The sequence below is a fragment of the Nansenia antarctica genome, assembly GCF_963989245.1.
Source record: "Nansenia antarctica genome assembly, chromosome: 3".
NCBI lineage: Eukaryota > Metazoa > Chordata > Actinopteri > Argentiniformes > Microstomatidae > Nansenia > Nansenia antarctica.
Window position 1 is genome coordinate 1,012,242 of NC_137688.1, and position 22,621 is coordinate 1,034,862.

General features: G+C 43.5%; 1 protein-coding gene across 1 annotated transcript in view; it reads right to left on the reverse strand.

Moving 5' to 3' along the window:
• Window positions 1–6,924: 6,924 nt before the first annotated feature.
• The window catches only part of LOC308153475 (integrin beta-1-like), a 34,975-nt gene continuing 19,278 nt past the window's right edge, over window positions 6,925–22,621 (reverse strand). The window contains exons 8-16 of the mRNA XM_080526633.1: window positions 22,447–22,542; window positions 22,248–22,337; window positions 20,577–20,717; window positions 20,148–20,344; window positions 18,271–18,512; window positions 17,442–17,664; window positions 16,777–17,012; window positions 16,343–16,403; window positions 6,925–7,667 (exon numbers count right to left, since the gene is read on the reverse strand). Coding sequence (XP_080382759.1) covers window positions 16,369–16,403; window positions 16,777–17,012; window positions 17,442–17,664; window positions 18,271–18,512; window positions 20,148–20,344; window positions 20,577–20,717; window positions 22,248–22,337; window positions 22,447–22,542 — 1,260 coding nt within the window. The 3' untranslated portion in view covers window positions 6,925–7,667; window positions 16,343–16,368. The remainder of the gene's footprint in view (window positions 7,668–16,342; window positions 16,404–16,776; window positions 17,013–17,441; window positions 17,665–18,270; window positions 18,513–20,147; window positions 20,345–20,576; window positions 20,718–22,247; window positions 22,338–22,446; window positions 22,543–22,621) is intronic.

Consider the following 22,621-nt stretch of genomic DNA (forward strand, 5'->3'; position numbering starts at 1 on the left):
GCTAGTAACCTCTGTCCCTGGCGCTTCAAGGACAAAGAAAACATCGGTCGTTGGAAGTTTCTATATTAATTTGTGCATGATGGACTGTGTTTAGTTTAATTGTGGTTGTTATTTTCAAGATTCTTTTTGTTATTGGTTGGTTTCTATTTTTTGCATGATGTCTTTGGGTTCTTAATAGTTGTTTTTTATTTTTTATTTTTTTATTTTTTTATATTTTCTTAGCTGTGATATGTGGGGTTTGTGTTTTTGTTTTGGTTTTTGTGATCATTTAGTTTCGGAACACCCTCTGGGTGGTCCGAGGGGGGATGTGTAGTATATTTTTACACATTAATAGCCTTCTTATATTCACGTATATTTTACACATATATTCACGTATATTTTACACATATTACACGTATATTTTTATTACTTCAAATACACTTTATTAAATACTTTTATTATTTCAATACAAAAGATCTCGGGAAGATCTTTTGAATTGTCGCGCATGCGCAGTCACACACACACGCATATGCACGCCCCCGAGGGTCTAGGCCAATCAGAGGCCTAGAAGGAAGGGTCATGATTGGCCAAGAACATACTGTGATGTGATTGGCTGAGGGCCGCTATAAAACTTCTGTGCAGAGGCTCGAGCGGCCTGCTCTGCTGACTATCTCGACTGTGACTGTTTTGTGTGCCTGTAATCTGAGGACCCGACCTTTTTTGAATAAATACTTTTAAAACTTTGGCCAGGAATTTTCACCTCTTCTTTTATCACTGAAACAGAGAAATATTCGACAGGCTCCTAATATCTAAAAAGCACTACGGTTTTCTTATTGTATCGGATTAAAGTAGCGAAGACCAGAAATGTCCATTGACCGCCAGTCAAACTTCTACACTTCTATCACCCAAAAAGGGGCGTGGACATGACGGGAGAGCAAAGTACCCGGATGCGTTTGAATTGCATAGAGAGTTTGAATGTTGTCAGCTACAAAGCAGCGCATGACTTTGAAAATTAAATGTCAAATGGCTTTGCATTATAATTTTAATATTGACAGCGAATGTGCACATCAGGTACATGAAAATGAAAATGCTAATCATTAGAATTGCATTTGAATTTGAATATTGTCTGAAAGAATGCATGCAAAAGTGGAACATGCAATTGCAATCTCATATTGCATTAGCATTTGAATTACGTCTACTATATGCTTCCATACAGCTCGGCCAAACGCGTAGAGTTTATTTATGTTATTCCTCTCAGTAACAGTTTTACACCGTCAGAAAGGAATCATGCTGCTTTACATGATAGATTGTATTGGTTTCTGCCCTCCACTTAGAAAAGAGTAGCCTACCTAAAACTATTACTGTCATTGTACTGCCAGATGTTCAGTTCACACATGACAGGTGTGTAGGTTTGCAACACCCAAAAATAAACTCAGAAACTGATATTTCACTCTGATATGAGTTAATTCATGAAATCTAATGAAAAGCCAATACTACCACACTGTTAGGGCTAAAACTGGGAATTTACTGTGAATAGATTCTTCAGCAACAACCATGGAAGACGCAGATGTAATGGAGACTCATTTTAAGAATAGTTTTATTGTTAAAATGAAGTCATGTATGCTGTTTGAGACAATAAATATGTATGCGATATTTAATCAGATTGTCTCAATGCTTTAGAGATAATTTATACATGTCACACCATGCACCATTCCAGGTAGCCAATTCCACGTTGTGGATGAATACAATCAAGTAGTCAAATAATGTCAGTTGGCTATCTATTCAACTATTAGCTGCTGAGTAGAGTGGTGGTAAAAATCAAGTTAAGCCTTGGAAAATGTTTTGTGTAGTCTATTATGTGTTACCTACGCAGTCTAGACGAGACACTTTGAACTGTTTGGGCATAGTAAAGGGACAACACCACTTGGTATGACAATACGCCTCATGGTTGAAACTCACTTGATTTGTATCCTAGAAGTGCTGCTGAGTACAGTGGTAGTAGTGCTTGAATTGATTTTATTAATTCATGCTTGCAGTGGAGCCAAGGCCCCACTGAAAAACTGCAGAACTTACATGACAAGAGATAATTCATACATGACCAAAAATATTAGCAGCGTACACAACAATTTTAAGGTTAAAAATATTTCAAGGCGGCAAAGCAAGGGCAGGTAGCAGTCATGGTGGCCATGCTGTGTTTTTTGTGGGTCTAGAATAGATGCTTGAGGTGTGAAGAGTAGGAGACCCCACAATGATGTCACCTGGCCTAAAAGTCATTCCAGGTTAAAGTTCCAGTCAGATTCACAGGAGGTAAACATATACTAAGACAAAGGATGTGTTTACAAGGTGTCATAAAACCCCCCTTGTCAGGAGAACAGGCCCATACCATATACCCATGCATGTGTGTGTGTAAGTAAAATATACTACAGGTTCAAATGTAACATATTAATGAACAAGACCATGTCATGTTGTGTCAATACAAACATGTTCTAGTATGTTCTTTTAGTGGAAAAACCCGACCTAACGTCACCCACGATTGTGAAGCTAACTCAAGCTAGTTAGCTAACGTTAAAGGGTACAACAGCTAGTTTAAGTATGTCAACCATGTCTCTAGTCTCAATAATAACTGTACCAAATTGGGGCCATTAACACTAACTTGTGTGTGAGTAAGTTATATGTGTGTGCAAGCATGTTTTTGAGGTCAAGGACCTTTTTTGGTCAAAGTGCGGGGACACAGGCGAGGTCTTGCAATAGTAGTGATTTTAACAATGCAGTTACTTACTTTAGAGTTGAGATTAGCTAAATCTGTAATGTTTTGTTTTGCTTGTAAGGAGATTGAACCAAGTCCACCTGCTAGGAAAGATGTAGACAGCAACGGTGTACCAGGCAGGGACCATGAGATTGGCAGTGCAGTTCATAGCAGCAAAGACATGGACATTAGTCAATCAAAAAACAACTCTCCACCAGATCATCCATGTTCAGAGATGGAACTAACTTCTGCTCTCTGAGGAATACTACTACAGGTAGCCTCCTACAGGTAGCCTACTGGGGAACGTTATGAAGTTATGTGAATATGGAGTTAATAATTTCTCTAGAATCGCATTGTATGCTGTAAGCATTCAGATTTCCCTTCACTGGAACTAAGGGGCCTAGCCCAAACCATGACAACGGCCCCAGACGATATTTGTGTCCACATACTTCTGTCCATATATAGTGTATATGTGCCTCAGGTGTAATACTTCAGTTATGTGAATATGAGGTATGTCAGCCTCAGGTGTAATACTTCAGCCTGCCATCAGACGGCTCACAGGTTGATTCCAAGCGTGACGCTATTAATATCGTCACAGCACACACACTTATCCAGGGGGGTATTCCATCAACGTCAAGGAAAATCCAGGCGTGTTTTGATAAGTCTTGAGAGTGACGTTGTCCTTTAGTGACGTTGATGGAATAACCCCCCCGGCTCTGATCAAGCCATTACATCAATGACATGTCATATATCATATGATGTCACGTATGTACGATAAGGCCTGAATACAATAGTAAACATTTGCAAGCAGTGATGGAAAAACATAATAATAATAATAATAATAATAATAATAATAATAATAATAATAATAATAACAATAATACATTTTATTTATGGGCGCCTTTAAAGGCTCTCAAGGACACCTTACAAAACAGTTTAAAACCACATATCAAAACATTAAAATCAACAAAGCAAAATGAGATAAAAACAGCAAAGTCAGATATAACAACAAACAAAATACAGGAGATCAAACCAAGTAAGCCATTGTGAAAAGGTGTGTTTTAAGACTGGATTTGAAAGTGGTGAGAGTGTCAATATTGTGTATGTTAGGTGGCAGAGAGTCCCAGAGTGTTAAGTGGCAGAGAGTTCCAGAATGCTAGGTGGCAGAGAGTTCCAGAATGCTAGGTGGCAGAGAGTTCCAGAATGTTAGGTGGCAGAGAGTTCCAGAGTGTTAGGTGGCAGAGAGTTCCAGAATGCTAGGTGGCAGAGAGTTCCAGAATGTTAGGTGGCAGAGTTCCAGAGTGTTAGGTGGCAGAGAGTTCCAGAGTGTTAGGTGGCAGAGAGTTCCAGAGTGTTAGGTGGCAGAGAGTTCCAGAATGTTAGGTGGCAGAGTTCCAGAGTGTTAGGTGGCAGAGAGTTCCAGAGTGTTAGGTGGCAGAGAGTTCCAGAGTGTTAGGTGGCAGAGAGTTCCAGAGTGTTAGGTGGCAGAGAGTTCCAGAGTGTTAGGTGGCAGAGAGTTCCAGAGTGTTAGGTGGCAGAGAGTTCCATAGGCGGGGAGGCTCTAGATCCCATAGTAGTCGAAGGGATGACATGTTTTTTTCTGAATGTGCGTTGTGTCAAATCCATGGCTTAATGTATCGAGGTATATTTCTAAATAACATAATAATAATAATAATTAATAATTAATAATTTTGCCATTTAGCAGACGCTTTTAATCCAAAGCGACTTACAATTACGAATTACAGGGACATTCCCCCTGGAGTAACTGAGGGCTAAGTGCCTTACTCAAGGGCACACTAGTAGTGGTGTGGTTTCAGGCGGGATTTGAACTCACAACCTTCCGATCACAAGTCCAACTCACTATCCACTAGACCACCACTAGACCACCACTCACTATCCACTAGACCACCACTACCCCCGTAGTCTCTGCCACCACTACCCCCGTAGTTTTACACTACATACATCCATACACTTCTTACACCACAACATACATATACAACCATTCACTCATGGCATACACTACTGATTCTTATCCATAATCATATACATATGTTATTTAGTTTATGTTGGTTCAGTTATATCAATAAAACTTTAATTGTATCATTTAAACACATGTGTGGACTCCCTTATTTGTTACTACCTTCGGGTGTGTAACATATGAATAACATTTTTCAATGCTGACACTGTCACACTCCTCAATGGACGTGGCTCGGTTGAGGTCTGTGATTGGTTTGTGGTCATCAGTAATTCTCATTGAAGAGGGTAGGATATCTCAATCTACATGCAAAGGTACAATGATCAGCAATTATTGAGAAGGGCTGTGGCTTTGGGGAAGAAACTGTTCAAGTGGCGTGATGTATTTGTCCTGGGTGCCGTTCCACTAAAGGTGGATTAGTATATCGGCGATTGAAATAAATCAGGCGATCAGGCAACTCGGGATTGGAATTCAAGCCTCAGGTGATTCCTCGAACGAGGATCAGACTTGTGTTATCAGTGTTCACAGAAGACAGGCTTACAAATCTTCGATATGGGCGCGTGCACGCAGACATAAAGAGCCCCGAAGAGTCGATCTGTCGAAATGAAGATACTCCACTCTGCAGGGGTCCTACATTTGCGCAGCATTCCGAATTATTGATCTTTATGAAGACGGAAAAATAAGATGTAAAATAGTGCAATACTGCCGCAATTAACAAGGCGAGGGAAATGGTTTGGCAAGAAATTGCTGACAGATTAAATGCGTAGGTCATACTAGCCCCAGTTATTGTTATATGTTCATATTTTAATAAATGAATTTTACTACTGTGGTGATATCAGCAGCAGGCTACAAACCGTCATATCGTCACGATGGCATAGAGGTATCGACCGCTGCCATAGTATTTATTCGTCATTTTTAGACGTGGTTCAAATCCCTCTTCAGACACACTTTTTACTGCATTTCGTTGTCTGAATCTAATCTAAAATCTCATCTAAAAAAGTATGTAGGCTATAAAATTATGGTGCAGGCTAATTTACAAGAACTGACACGATTACAATGGTGTTTGAAGCCTTTGCATGAAATCTTCGGTTAAATGTAAAAAAAAAAAAAAAAAAACATAGTCAAGTCTCGAACACGCAACCTTTGGAACTCTAGCTGGCTGCTTTAACCACTGCGCCAGCCAGACCGCTGTGATGACAGCAATGCAAGTTGAGACAATTTTTTTACACTCTTTTATTTATTGATCTATCGATCTATCTATCACACTTTCAAAATATCAAGTTATCTATCACACAATCAAACTATCTATCGATCGATCACACTTTCAAATATCAAATTATCTATCTATCACACAGTCAAACTATCTAATCAATCTATCTCGTGTGAAGTGGGAACTAATATTTCCTAAAAGAGGAACTGTCGTTCGGGATGTAGTTTCCGCCTGTGAGCCTTTTTTGACGCAGGTATTACTTTGGCCAGTGTTTTAGCCTGCTCGCGACCAGGCTAAATATATCTGACTCAGAAGGAGCTCAACCAAGCAGCGAATTATTTGAGCCACATTGATGGAACCGAACGCAAGCTAACATTATCGAGGCTTAGAACTTTATCGAGGCTTAGAAGATAATCCACCTTAGTGGAATGGGCCCCTGGTGGCCCTGTAGCGCTGTCCAGAAGGGAGTAATGTAAACAAGCTGTGAGCTGGATGTGATGTGAGGGGTCAGACCCAACCTTGCATGCTCTCTTCAGTGATCTGGAGCTGTGGAGGTCTGTGATGGGAGGCAGGGGGCAGCCGATGATCCGCTCAGCTGTCCGTACGACTCTTTGTAGCTTGGCCTTGGATCGGGCAGACGCAGAGTCGTACCAGACAGTGATGGAAGATGTTAGGATGTTCTCTATGACGGCCCTGTAGAACTGGACCAGGATGTGACGACTGATGTGGCGTCTCTTCAGCTGACAGAGGAAGAACAAGCGCTGCTGGCCTTTTTTAACTAGATGGGTGATGTTGTTATGTTGTGATGTTGTTATGTTGTTATCCCATTCTAGTTTGTTGGAGATGGCAGTGCCCAGAAACTTGAATTTCCATTATTGTGACAGGGGAGTTATTGATGACCAGTGGAGAGTGAGTTGGGGTGAGTTGAATGCATGGAGACAGTGAATTACAACAGCAGTATTGAAAATCATACTTTTTGTATAGTTTTTTTATTAATACATTTTGTGACGGTACAAAAACACAAGGTGATATCATATAACAGCAAGTAAATAAAACGCAACGTTATTAGAGACATGTGTAGCTTTTTACAATAAGGAAAAACATCTATATCATTGTATAATTCAGCATTATATCATGTCCTCTGTGTCTGTATGTGTCTGTCTCTCTCTCTCGTCTCTCTCTGTCTCTCTGTCTCTCTGTCTCTCTCTCTCTCTCTCTCTCTCTCTCTCTCTCTCTCTCTCTCTCTCAACTTGAGGAAAGGCCAGCGACCATGTGACCACAGCCATTCTGATGGCATCAGGGCAGTAACCACTGTTTAGAGAGACACCTCTCTCTCTCTCTCTCTCCCTCTCACTCCCTCCCTCCCCCTCTCTAAAACAAAGGCATTAGGGCAGTAACCACTGATTAGAGAGACACCTCTCTCTCTCTCTCTCCCTGTCTCTCTCCCTGTCTCTCCCTCTCTCTCCCTCCTTCCCTCCCCCTCTCTAAAACAAAGGGCAAAACACAGAAGCTCTAATCTGCCATCTAAACTGTTGCAGACTGTGACTGTGAAGGATAGCATAACAGCCGGCCTGTGCATAATGTTGTGGCTTATAGGGATATAGACTGTAAATAGGTCTCACTTAGTTGGGTTTACACCAATCACAAACACAAAACAATAACATATTTAAGAAGAATAAGGCAAGCAATAATCTGTTAGCCAGCTGGCTTGTTGTTGATTGGTTGGCACTGTTGGTACTGTACATCGGGTTCTTGTCCTGGAGGACACAAGGAGAACGAGGGTGAGGAAACGGTTGCCATGGGTACTAGAAGAGTGATTTGGTTAGAACAGAGATACCCAGTCCTGGTCCTGGAGAGCTGCACTGGTTTTGGCACTGAATACAGCGATGAGGGAATGAAAATAGTGAACAGAAACGCGTGTCGCAGAAATGCTTCACGTGTGTCGTATAAGCGCATAATATGCGCACAATGCATATATTGTATATTATATAGCGAAAATGCTATAAAACAAGCTAAGAGACAATGAGGTCCGTGGTGTCAAGTGCAAATAAAGACAACAATCTTAAGAAAATAAAAACAACTATAAAAGCAAGCTAAAAGACATGAGGTCAGTGGTGTTATAATACTATAATAATACTGTAAAAATATATAAATGTATAAATAGGCACTTAGAATAGAGTTATTGCACATTTCTATTGCACTTTTTCCCCTGAAGATAAACATTTATGAATTTATTTATAACATTTAAGTATTTAGTTATTTATTTACGTGTTCAAAAGTACGGAAGAGTATTAGGGCCACCAACTTGAGTTTTTTTTTTTTCTCCCGAAAGGGGGGGGGTTATATTCTGAGTTTAAGTCAGACTTTCTGAGATTAAAGTCAGAATTTCTGAGAAAAAAGTCAGAATTTCTGAGATAAAAAGTCAGAATTTCTGAGATTAAAGTCAGAATTTCTGAGATTAAAGTCAGAATTTCTGAGATAAAAAGTCAGAATTTATTAGTGTTGGTCCTACTGGTTAAAATGAATGACATGAATGCTCTTATCAAGTTATACTTTGGAATTGGCTTTAGTAATAAGGACATTCTTTGTCTATTGGCACAAAATCACCTTATTATAACAAGTATTCGTACTTTGAAGCAACGTTGTCGCGAACTGGGTCTTTAGGCTACAGAAGGAGAAATCACTCAGATTTAAATGAGGTAATAGCCTTTGTGCAGGAGGAACTATCAGGAAGTGGCCAAATGCAAGGCTATCGTTGGATGCATCTTCATGCCATTCGAATGGGATTCGTGGTGCAACAAGATGTGATATGACAGATTATCAAATTAATTGACCCATGTTCTGTGCCCCTATCAGTTCGCAGCCTCTCTGGACATCCTCCAACACAATGCTTTGAATATAATATCCAGCTATGACTTTCGGGTCGTTGTTTGTAGTGTACGCTTCCATCAATACCACATAACGACTATAGCCATCGATGCAACCATTGATCCCTATTGATTCCATACGGCTGTCGTAAGAGTCCATATGCCAGAGGGCATTAGGACCTCAGGTAGAGTGCTGCCATCGCCGCAGACGATGTGTCCGTCGCAGTTCCACACCTTGAGGGTCAATTAATTTGATAATCTGTCGTATCACATTTTGTTGCACCACGAATCCCATTCGAATGGCACGAAGATGCATCCAACGATAGCCTTGCATTTGGCCACTTCCTGATAGTTCCTCCAGCACAAAGGCTATTACCTCATTTAGTGATCTTGTGATTACAAAGGGTCTTGAGGTCTCAATATCAGGTATCAGCGACCTGGCCCTCTCTGACCATTTCTGTATTTTCTTTACCATTGTAACACGTAAAGCTGAAAGCAATGCTGAACGTGTTGTTAAAAAACGTTATCTTACCCCTGCAGTGGCTGAGAATTTCAAAGCTTTAATGAACAGTAATCACACAACTCCCACGTTATGTGAAAACGACTTAGTAATTACCTTTAACAATAAAGTAAAAATGGCCCTAGACTCCCTGGCACCTACCAAATTAAAAAAGGTTGGAGCCAAGAGGAGAGCACCATGGCGAAACAGTGAAATAAATCTCCTAAAGAGAACATGTAGGAAAGCTGAGCGCAGATGGAGAAAGAGCAAATTACAGATTGATCAGAATATTTTTAAAGAACATCTATCTGCCTTTAACTTGGCAATGCGAAATGCTAGAAAAAAATCACTTCTCAAAGATAATATCTACAAACAAGAATAACCCCAGGGTCTTGTTCTCGACAATTGATTGCCTTGTAAACCCTGCTCCTAAAACTCTAGACGGCGCAGCCTCTGTCACCAAATGCGAGGAATTTGCAGCCCACTTCAGGGATAAGATAACAAATATTAGAATGTGTATTACTCAGGAAAGACTAGGTTTGTGTAGCACCACAGATCCGCCGCCACAGAACATGACTATGAGCATGTTCACCATGATTAGTACGGAAACATTAGGTAAAATTGTGTCACAGCTTAAACCGTCTACGTGTCCTCTTGACCCTCTTGACCACCTTTTTTAAGGACATTTTTGAATCTGTGTCTGATGACATACTAGGCATTGTAAATCACTCCCTACTTAAAGGGATATTTCCAGCGGCGCTTAAAACTGCCCTGGTTAGACCCACCCTGAAGAAAAGTAACCTAGATCCTTCTGATCCAAAAAACTGTAGACCAATATCCAATCTCACTTTTCTAAGCAAAATTTTAGAAAAGGCAGCGTATAGACAGCTTCATGAATTCTTAGTCTTAAATAATAGGTATGACCCACTTCAGTCAGGTTTCCGATCATACCACAGCACAGAAACCGCTTTGCTTAAGGTAACAAATGACCTTAGGATAAATGCAGACTCGAAAAAACTCTCGATTCTTGTACTCTTAGACTTAAGTGCAGCCTTTGATACGGTAGACCATTCCATACTTATTGAGAGACTTGAAAACTGGGTTGGCCTCTCAGGTCCGGTCTTGAACTGGTTCAGGACTTACCTGGCTGACCGAGACTACTTTGTAGCCCTTGGTGACCATAAGTCAAAAAATTATAGCACAACCTGTGGAGTTCCCCAGGGGTCCATTTTAGGACCGTTGCTCTTTAGCCTATACATGCTACCCCTCAGTTCTGTTATCAAGAAGCATAGCGTTAACTACCACAGCTATGCTGACGACACTCAGCTTTATATCTCAGTAACTCCCAACGACTACAAGATGATTGACCACCTGATAGATTGTATTGCCGACAGGGGAGGCTGGTTCATTAGGGGCAATTGGACAATGCCCCACCAAAGGGAGAAGAGAGAGATTTTTTTCCTATGACTTCTAGACAGTGTTGCTTCTGAATATCATAGTCCAATCAGCTAGTGTTCTGTGGAGTATATCATAGTCCAATCAGCTAGTGTTCTGTGGAGTATGTTCCAATCAGCTTCAAGTCCCGCCCCTTTCAGGGCAACTTTCAGTCTACTCGAAATTGCACTAGGCTGTTCTCGTAGACTTGCATGTAAAATCTATTTTGGTAACTTCAGGCCATTCGGTCATTTGTCTATGGGGTTTTGGGACATGCACAAAGAATCGTACGTGCTTACGTCATGTCATACGGCCGGCGTCACGTTCGTTCACCTGCTTCACCATGGCTAGTAATGTTCTGAACAACTCGGTTGAATCTTTAAAAGAAACACCGTTCAGCCGTCGTAGCAACCAGGAGAAATTAACAGTAAAGGAATTAGGACCACCCAGACCAAATTTAATTATAAAGCAAGTTTATAAGGCAGGGAAAATTGGAAAATCGTATAACCGAGGATTTACGAGGGGTTGGTATGAGAAGAAAACATGGCTAGCGGGATGTGAAGTAACAAATGCGTTGTTCTGCTTTCCACTACCGGACTTTGTAAACAAATTGAACAAATGGATTAGAAGGAGGCATCTTTTGTTCCCAACTTGATATTGCAACTGGACCTATTACCGAAGTCAAACTTGTGTAAGTAAGTGAATCATCTGTCCTTCAGTCATGATAGGAAAACCAAATCGATGCTGGGAGAAGGAATGGCAGACTGTATTCTGATTGTATCTTCTATGCTCTTTGTATGTTTCTATGCTCTTTGTATGTTTCTATGCTCTTTGTATGTGTCTTGGTGTAGGAGAAACGTAGGACCACGTTGGAAACAAGTGTTTCGGTACACGTTGACGTGTAGAAACTGTAGAGAGAAAATTGTAGAAATTGTAGAGAAAACTGGGGGGGTAGAGGTGATGAAGAGGTCTGTACAGGGGGGGGTAGAGGTGATGAAGAGGTCTGTACAGGGGGGTAGAGGTGATGAAGAGGTCTGTAGAGGAGGGTAGAGGGGATGGAGAGGTCTGTACAGGGGGGTAGAGGTGATGAAGAGGTCTGTACAGGGGGGGTAGAGGTGATGAAGAGGTCTGTACAGGGGGGTAGAGGTGATGAAGAGGTCTGTACAGGGGGGGTAGAGGGGATGAAGAGGTCTGTACAGAGGGGTAGAGGGGATGAAGAGGTCTGTACAGGGGGGTAGAGGGGATGAAGAGGTCTGTACAGGGGGGTAGAGGGTATGAAGAGGTCTGTACAGGGGGGTAGAGGGGATGAAGAGGTCTGTACAGGGGGGTAGAGGGGATGGAGAGGTCTGTAGAGGAGGGTAGAGGGGATGGAGAGGTCTGTAGAGGAGGGTAGAGGGGATGGAGAGGTCTGTACAGGGGGGGTAGAGGGGATGAAGAGGTCTGTACAGGGGGGTAGAGGGGATGAAGAGGTCTGTAGAGGAGGGTAGAGGGGATGAAGAGGTCTGTAGAGGAGGGTAGAGGGGATGAAGAGGTCTGTACAGGGGGTAGAGGGGATGGAGAGGTCTGTACAGGGGGTAGAGGGGATGGAGAGGTCTGTACAGGGGGGTAGAGGGGATGGAGAGGTCTGTACAGGGCGTAGAGGGGATGGAGAGGTCTGTACAGGGGGTAGAGGGGATGAAGAGGTCTGTACAGGGGGGTAGAGGGGATGGAGAGGTCTGTAGAGGTGGGTAGAGGGGATGGAGAGGTCTGTAGAGGTGGGTAGAGGGGATGAAGAGGTCTGTAGAGGTGGGTAGAGGGGATGGAGAGGTCTGTACAGGAGGGTAGAGGGGATGAAGAGGTCTGTACAGGGGGGTAGAGGGGATGAAGAGGTCTGTACAGGGGGGTAGAGGGTGTGAAGAGGTCTGTACAGGGGGGTAGAGGGGATGAAGAGGTCTGTACAGGGGGGTAGAGGGGATGGAGAGGTCTGTAGAGGTGGGTAGAGGGGATGGAGAGGTCTGTAGAGGTGGGTAGAGGGGATGAAGAGGTCTGTAGAGGTGGGTAGAGGGGATGGAGAGGTCTGTACAGGAGGGTAGAGGGGATGAAGAGGTCTGTACAGGGGGGTAGAGGGGATGAAGAGGTCTGTACAGGGGGGTAGAGGGTATGAAGAGGTCTGTACAGGGGGGTAGAGGGGATGAAGAGGTCTGTACAGGGGGGTAGAGGGGATGGAGAGGTCTGTAGAGGAGGGTAGAGGGGATGGAGAGGTCTGTAGAGGAGGGTAGAGGGGATGGAGAGGTCTGTACAGGGGGGGTAGAGGGGATGAAGAGGTCTGTACAGGGGGGTAGAGGGGATGAAGAGGTCTGTAGAGGAGGGTAGAGGGGATGAAGAGGTCTGTACAGGGGGTAGAGGGGATGGAGAGGTCTGTACAGGGGGTAGAGGGGATGGAGAGGTCTGTACAGGGGGGTAGAGGGGATGGAGAGGTCTGTACAGGGCGTAGAGGGGATGGAGAGGTCTGTACAGGGGGTAGAGGGGATGGAGAGGTCTGTACAGGGGGTAGAGGGGATGAAGAGGTCTGTACAGGGGGGTAGAGGGGATGGAGAGGTCTGTAGAGGTGGGTAGAGGGGATGGAGAGGTCTGTAGAGGTGGGTAGAGGGGATGAAGAGGTCTGTAGAGGTGGGTAGAGGGGATGAAGAGGTCTGTACAGGGGGGTAGAGGGGATGAAGAGGTCTGTACAGGGGGGTAGAGGGGATGGCGAGGTCTGTACAGGGGGGTAGAGCTATTCTCATGCCAAAATTGACTGTAAATCCAGATTTTAAAGTTGATATTCTTCCCCGTGGAGCATGCCCCCATAACCTGTGCCCCACCCAAACATTTTAGCACCAGCCGCCACTGATTGCCGATATTAATATTTGGATGACACAAAACTTTCTCCAACTCAATCAAGAAAAAACAGAGGTATTGATCATTGGCGAGAAAACTGGGAGAGAGAAATTATCTGCACACTTGAAAACACTAGCTCTTAACACTAAGTGTCAGGCCAGGAATCTTGGTGTCATAATTGACTCAGATCTAAATTTTGAAACTCATATTAATAATACTATTAAAACATCCTTCTACCATCTAAGAAACATCACTAAGGTACAATCATTTCTCTCCCAGGCAGACACTGAAAAATTAATGCATGCGTTTGTTACTAGTAGGCTAGATTACTGTAATGCTCTCCTGACAGGTCTCCCCAAAAAAATGATAAATAGACTACAAATGGTTCAAAATGCTGCTGCTCGTGTCCTTACTAGGACCAAACGAAGAGCGCACATCACACCTGTCTTGAGATCACTACACTGGCTCCCTGTCAGTCATAGAATAGACTTTAAGATCCTTTTACTAGTTTATAAATCACTTCACTGTGATGCACCAAATTACATGGTGGACATGCTCATAAGATACACACCAGCTAGACCCCTACGGTCTAGTGGCACGGAACTTTTAATAGTGCCAGAGGCTAGGACAAAGAGATTTGGAGGATCAGCTTTTAGCATAATATGCTCCTAGATTGTGGAACACCCTACCTGAGGGCCTGAGGTTGTCTAAAACTCAGGACATTTTTAAGCGTGACCTCAAAACCTACTTATTCAATGTCGCCTTTTGATACTACGGGAGACATTGGACATTATAGAACTAGGATCACTAGGCCATTACACCATACTCGTGTTTTGAGATTTGTGTTGACAGGAAAATGGACCCGGGTGCTGATGAGGCACTGTCAGCTCCAAATAGCACCTAGAGCAGTACTGGAACCAGTACAAGGGTGTACCAGGACCACCATCAGGTTGTATTGCTGTCATCTTTATTGTCTTTATTGTGTTGTTGCATCATAACTGTGCCTAAGATTCTCTTTTGGCAGGACCTGTGACCATCCGGATGCAGAACGATGCAAATATAACACTAAATTTATGGACAGAGTGTACGCCGATAATATGCAAGGAATTTTTCCTGGATACATGGTGTACAGGTTTTTGCCCTTGCTTGCTTGCTTTGTGCCGGTGGTCCTTGGCCTCCCCTTGGGGACCGCTGGGTACTGGTAGGCAAACTGGCTAGTAGTCGCTCTATTGGTAGAGGGCTGCAAGGGAATTTTTTCCTGGCTACATAGTATACAGGTTTTTACTTTTGCCTGCTCGCGGCTCTGTCAGTATTGATTGATTGACTGATTGACTGAACATTTTCATTGTGTGAAGCGCATTGAGTTGCATCTTGTAAGAAATGCGCTATACAAATAAAATTTGATTTGATTTGATTTGATTTAAATCTGAGTAGCCTAATACCAATAAACACTAAACTGACTTTTTCTAATAATTTCTGACTTTAATCTCAGAAATTCAGACTTTTTATCTCAGAAATTCTGACTTTTAACTCAGAATATAACCCCCCCCCCCCCCCCCCCCCCCTTTCGGGAGAAAAAAACAAAAACTCAGTTCGTGGCCCTAATACTCTTCCGTACAAAAGCAAGGACTGTGTGATCATCTAATTACGTGTAGTTATGTGTTTTTAGCATGTTGATGTTCTATCAGCATGTTGTGATGTTATTAAAATACAGTTTAAACCTTCGTAGCGCTGTGTTTTGTTAGCCGCTAGCTGTTAGCAGCGTTAGTTTCCGGTTTCATTATACAGCCAGTTTAACCCAATATGTGCCTGAGGTCTAACAACATTCAAATGACTCTAACTTCGTCATCCTTTTTCGGATTCCAATGTATGACACGTCATTTGAAAGCTTACAAATACAATCTGTAGTTTCAGTAAGTAATGTAGCCTATTGATTTATCAAAACACTGGCTGGTGTCACATTTGAAAGTGTTTTTGTTATTTTTTGTTTATACATATTTATATTTGTTTATAGTAGCATTTTTTTTCTCCTTACGCACAAAAACACGTACCGAAACCGAACCATGACCCAAAAAACGAGGTTCATACCGAACCGTGGACCAACTGAACCGTTGCACCCCTAATGCCGACATGGGCGTGCACTGTAGATGCTAGACCACTGGACCACCTCAGGCCACTGGGTCCAGGTCGTTGTCCCAGGTGAGGTCAGGTGTGTCAGTGCTGAGCTGGGCTAAAAGCCTGCAGTCCTACGGCTCTTCAGGACCACGAGTGAGGATCACTGGGTTAGAGACACTCCACATCACGTGACAAAACACATTGGTGGGTTAAGATGAATTCCATTCGAGAACAGACCTGTTTGTTCATTAGGGCTGGGACGACGTAGTAATTATAGTTTAGTAGGGTGTGACATTTGAACACAAAAATAATGTTTTTGGTCACAAATCTGGACTGAACTGTCTTTTGTCCCAACATTCCCCTCGCTCTGCTTCATTGCCTATTTTGAGAATGCAGTGCAGCTCTCTGGCCAGTAGGTGGCAGCACCTGAGACCCTAGCCAGGGAAAGGTGGTGGCCACTAGACGACAGGCCACTACAGGCTACATAGACAACAGAGAGGTTTCTGTGCTATTGTTGGAAAACTAGCTGGTGTAACATATGATTTGAAATGCACACTGGTGTTCAGTGCAAAACTCCACCATCATTTACTGGATCAAACGCACCAACGTTTGACTGCCATACATGATATGGGTATGCTGTGAGATGAAATGCCGTACATACCGTGTCTCAATTTGCATTCCTCTTCTTCACTCCCATGGCCAGCTTGAACGAGTGGGGCATTCTGTTACACGCAGAGCACAGAGAAATTATTTCATATAACTTGTCAATATATAGTATAGTATCTTTGATTGACTTGACGGAAATAAAAGTGACTGTAAACACACACTGTAAATACTTGTATGTAGATGGCAGTGGCAGTATGCCTCAAAGGGATGACCACAGTCCCCAGAATGTCCCACTCACCCGGTGTCAAAGATAGTATAGAACAGCACGACACAATCGTGACCAAGATATCACAGAGTTTACCATGAAAGGTCTTTTGTTCACATGCATTGTTAATGAGACGTAGAGAGAGTCAACAGAGGGGCCACTCACCCAGCACCAGGGGCCACTCACCCAAAATATATGTTTTCCCCCCAGAGGGCCCAACTCACCCAGAGTGTCGACCACGTGCACCTCCTTCTCTGTGTCCTTATTGACGGCGTAGGTGTAGTAGAACCAGCAGTCGTTGGCGTCCCCCCCCCTGCAGTGTGAGAGGGGGTAACTCTGCTCCACGGGCTGGGGCAGCTTGTCTCTGTCCTTCACTCTGATCATGTTGAAGTAGCTGCAGTCTCTCTCACACGTGTCCTTCTTCTCACCCGTCTCGAAGGCTCGGCACTGCACACACTCCCTGTGGAGGACGTTAGGGAGAGCAGGACAGAGGAGACGTATGAGGAGCGGATGCTTATGGATAATGCAGTTAAATGATTATCATTTGTTTCTTGATTCCATAAGAACGATATCAACTGGTTCAAAGATGGGGGAGGCTGGTGAAGGTAGAAATCGGAGGACGCGCCCATTGTCACACGTATTTGATCCCATTCCCCATGCATTACAATGAGCCCGTCCTCTGATTTCTACCTCCATCAGCCTCCACTGTTCAGAGATGACATTGCCACTTGAATGCAGCAGGACATTCAATCCAAAGATCCCCAACTGTCTTATTGTAGACAACACACCCTCCCATGATCAATCAAGATTTCCCCAGCTGTGGGTACCCTCTCATCCCCCCCTCTCTTCCCTGCCCTATGGGTAACAGACATCCTGCTCTCAGACTCACCTGGACTCGGCGCAGACCCCCGGGCAGGTGGGGCAGAGCTCACAGGTGGGGCCCTGGAAATTGGGGCTGGTGCACTTGCATTGGCCACAGTCACAGGTACCCCGGCCGTTACAAATCTGCTGGTTGGACGCCAGGCAGTTGGTGATGTCCAGGGAACAGTCGCAGGCACTGCCTATGTAGCCGGCATCGCAGACACACACCCGGCACTCACAGCGCCCGTGGCCTGGTGGTAGAGGAGAGAGAGGAGAAAGAGAGAGGTATGGGGTTTCAGTGCTGCACAACTCAATCCATCAGTCCTCCTCAGTGCATTCATAAAAAAACATTGGTTTGTTATACAGCGGTTGAATCCAAATACGTGCAATAGTGAAGAACACAATGGATATTGTATGCAAAGTTGCACACAATGCCATCTAACCAAGATGGCTATTGGATATTGAGCTAGTCAGCTACACAACTGAAAAACCCTCTCCATGAGCTTATTGTTCTAAAACCATTCTGTTTAGTAGTTTATTCCATAGTTTACCTCAGATCAGTGAGAAAACAGGTTTCTACAGCCATGCACGTGGTTCTCATAATTGAATGAACACACACACACACACACACACACAAGACGGCCTCCCTCACCTCTACAGATTTTGTTTTGTTTTGCTAGTCAGTGCTACACAACTCAAAAACCATCCTTCTTCTACTCATTGATCTAAAACACTTTCTTTATTGTATTAGTCGTTTATTCCATAGATGGCAACAGTACCGAATGAATACAATAGGTTTCTACAACCACACACACCAACGTGTTTCTCATAATTGAACACACACACGCCTCCCTCACCTCCACAGAGTTTGTTGTTGGAGCGGTCACAGTTGAAGTTGTCACACTCGCAGTACTTTCCGCTGTAGCGTTCCTCTGGGTTGTTCCTCTTCTTGCACTCACAGGACCCACACACACAGTCTCCGTTGTTTCTGCAGATGTCCATGCCGTTGTCCCAACGACAGTTGGCGTCCATGTCAACAGCAGCCCCCACATCGTATGTGCTGCACTCACACAGACTTCCAATAAACCCTTCGTTGCACCTGAGACACAGCAAGACACATGGGCTGTGAGCCAAAACAGTATGACCACTTACAGAAGTGAATAACATTGATTATCTTGTTACATTGGCACCTGTCAAGGGGTGGGATATATTAAGCAGCAAGTGAACAGTCAGTTCTTGAAGTTGACGTGTTGGATGCAGGAGTAATAGGCAGGAGTAAAGACCTGGGGGTTATTCCATCAACATCACTAAAGGAAAATCCAGGCTTATTTTGACAAGTCTTGTGAGTAATAATACCAACAGCATATTAGATATAATACCAACAGCATATTAGACATAATACCAACAGCATATTAGCCTAATATGCTGTTGGTATTATGTTAATATGCTCATGGTATTATACCTAATATTATAATAATATATATATATATGTTATGGTACATGTGGAAAAACGGTTTATGTCAAATATTATTATGTGTTTATTCTGCTTAAAACAGTTGATAGGGCAGGTTATGTCATGCATTCAGAGGTCACTGTAATGCTCTCTTTATTATTTAGGCTATTACATGGCTCTCTAAAATACTCGATTCTGATTGGACAATCGCTCGTTCTACCGGTGAATTATTTCTCCTTTGACCCGACGACCCCGCGGGCCAGCTGAAAAAACTGTGTCGTTTTCTACCCCCCCCCCCAAACAAGACAAACAGGACGATGGCGTTAACTGTCAACTGTTGCTTAAAGTTTAGACCCTAATGTTCACAAAACAAGGCCAGTGGTCCCGCCCCGCCCGCGCCACAGGAAGTGGTCCCGCGCCACAGGAAGTGGTCCCGCGCCACAGGAAGCCTTTAGAAACAAGGCCAGTGGTCCCGCCCCGCCCGCGCCACAGGAAGTGGTCCCGCACCACAGGAAGCCTTTAGGCGTGTGTGCATCAAAGTGAGATGAGCGCATTTCGAGAACATTTCGTTGACACACATTTGAGCTGTTGGTGAGCTTGATTCTTTCTTTTTATTTCCACCATGGCAAAGAACATGTATGATACTGAGAAGGATATGAGGAGATATTAGCTTTGATAATGATGGTCAGACGGTCAGACGTCGAGAAGATTCATCTGACACGGAGAGCAGCCACCATGTCGCCTCTCACAAGATTAATTATTCATGTCGTTGGTAAGTAGCCGTGTAATAAGCGGGATAATGTCGGTCATCGTCGAAAAATAAGCGCCCGACAGTGCGTTCGGAACCCCGAGGCGAAGCCGAGAGGTTTCCTAAAGCACTGAAGGGAATTGACCAGCTGGCCATACTTTATCCCTTACATAGCAGACTCCGCATTCCCCATTTACAAATGTGTTGGTCCTACTTTTAGAGTTCACTGCATTAGAGTTCATGATGGTTTATGCCGGCATTTCCCGGGACATGCCAGCATAAACCGTCGACTTGGTACATGCCGGCATGTACCAAGCATGTACCAAGGCATGCCGGCATGTACCATGGCACATTGGAGCCATGGCACAATGGAGCCAATGGAATATTTTACAAATTGCAAACCCCCAGCCATCTTGCACTTCAGACCCAAGCAAACGCTCAAAAGAGATGTCACTGCTAAAATCAACGGAGACTCAAAAGAAGGGGCCCAAAAACATGAAGTATGAAACAGCTGTCAGTATCTTGTTAGTTACCTGCAGGCTCCACACTCGAAGGTCCCGTTGAGACAGATGTTACTATTGGCTTCCCCGTCTTTGTGACAATCACATTCACAAATGAAGTTGAGGACTATCTCCACCTCCTCGGTGAAGCCCAGGGGCTTGATCTTCAGGACCTCAGGCTTGCCTTTAGACGGACACTTCTGAGACTCGATGGAGATGTCAAAAGACACCTGGAGAAGGACATGAAGATGAAGAAGAACTGTTCAGTGAGACGACACTTCCTGGTTCCAAACACACCACAAAGAGAGCCATTGATGAATAACAAAGAAAATGGTGAAGTCCAGTTATTCTTTCATTGTCAATGGACATTGCATTCACATACTCTACTCAGAACGCTATGTCGGTATAACTTCCCAAGAGAATGTATAACTCAACCCCTGCCCTGTGGGTTCTCTGACTTACCTCGTCTCCGATGGAGATGTTAGAACACTTCCTTCCATTCTCCCCTGTTGCCGTGACACCATTCTTGCAGATGGACTTGTATGTGATTGACACTCCCTCAGGCAGCTTGCTGTTCTCCAGAATCACCTCAGACGACAGGGACTAATACAGCAAAGAGAGAATACCGTTAAAACAATCCTCCCAACTCAGACCAGGTGGAAGGCAGTGGAGGCAGAAATCAGAGGACAAAGTCATTGTAATGCATGGAATGGAATTAAACACACGTCCTCAGATTTCTGCCTCCACTGTGCATTGATCCAAAATTGTTTTACTTTAAAATATATACAATTTGCCTCATGAGCTTAATGCAACTTGTCTTACCCTAGTGCATGGGTCACCAACAGGCGGCCCGCGGGCCGAATGCGGCCCACCAAAGCTTCCCATCGGGCCCGTGGAATATTTATGTTTTTAAAATATTAATGAATTCAGAAAATATGAGGACGGAAATACCGTTTAGAACATGTAGGGCGCGTTCGTAAATTCGTCGATGCGCACACTGGATTCAACGTCATCATGGAACCAAGTAATTTGATTGGACTAGAGGCAGTCACGTGGACGCTCTGATTCTCTCAGAGCGAATTTACGAACGCGGCCATAGCATGTATAGTTCTTCCAATGCAGGACAATTCAGACCTAACTCATTCACAAAGCTGCAACCTTGCATCTAAATAGCAGTAGCAAAGCTGAAACTAATTCCCATCTTTTAAATGGAATGCGGCAGACGTAGCGCCTATTCGCATGCAAGAATGAGGGGACACTCATAGATCTCATTTAACATTTCGTGTTTCTTTTCCACACATGCTCTTGTTTAACATTTCGTGTTATAGCCTATTTTTTCACATGCACATTATAGTGACTTAAATAACAACTAACTTCTCAGTCAAAAAATGAATGAGGTAAATGGCTTGTTATGCTTGGAGAGAACCCAGACAGCATGGAGAGATGCACTAGTTGCCCTCTCGTTCAGATAACGTTCTGCTAATAATTCCACTGGCATATCCATATCCAGCTTTTAAGCTTGCAATTTTTTTTCTCAGGGTATGACTTCTCAGGGTATGATTCTCTGAAAGCTGCATGCCTTGTATAATTGTAACGGCGAAGATTGTATCGTTTTTCAACAGCTACCGTTTCAGTGCAGATGAGGCATACAGGTTTTGCTTTACTAAATGTTGGCAAGATGAATGCGTACTTGTCAGTCCATTCCTCATTAAAGCTGCGGTTTTCCACGTGAATTTTACGCTTCAGGTTGTTTGAGAGTGACATTTTGCATGATTGATAACTGAAAATTATTACAATGTGTAATAACAAAGTGAAGCCAAAATATCTTGATCGCCCCCTGGTGGCTGGCTGCAGTATAGGTGTCAGGAGTCTGTTAACACTGATAATAAGCCATTAATAACATACATTTTGAAAGAAAGTGAAAATATTAAACAATAATATGCTAATTATGCCTAAATAAAATAAATTAATATAAGTCCGGCCCCCACAGTGTATGCTTCGAAAAATTCTGGCCCTTGGACAAATGTAGTTGGTGACCCCTGCCCTAGTGTATGCAAAGGAGCATTGAATAACAATAATACATCGAATTAAGAGTGTCTCTGAGCCAAATATGCCTTTAGTTGTTGTACTCACATTGTAGGCATCAATAATGACTGGAATAATGTTGCTGGAGTTGGAGGACAGGGTTCCCACAGCAGACTTGGGGATGAGATTCTTCAGTTCCTACAGAGGGATAACATCAAACATCAATCTTCTACATAGAAGAATTAGCCCAATATGAAACTGATTAGAAGTGAAGACACACACACACACACACACACACACTCCTTACTTTGTAAACAGCCTGGGATTCCTCAGTAACAGCAAAGATGGTCTGAATGTTGTTGTCGCTCAGTTTCTGGCCCAAATGTGCGATGGAGGGATGGTCCTGCCAGTTAAAAAGATGAAAAAGAGAAGAACGTAAAAACACAAATCTCCAGCTCCAAATGTCAATGGTTAGTCTGACT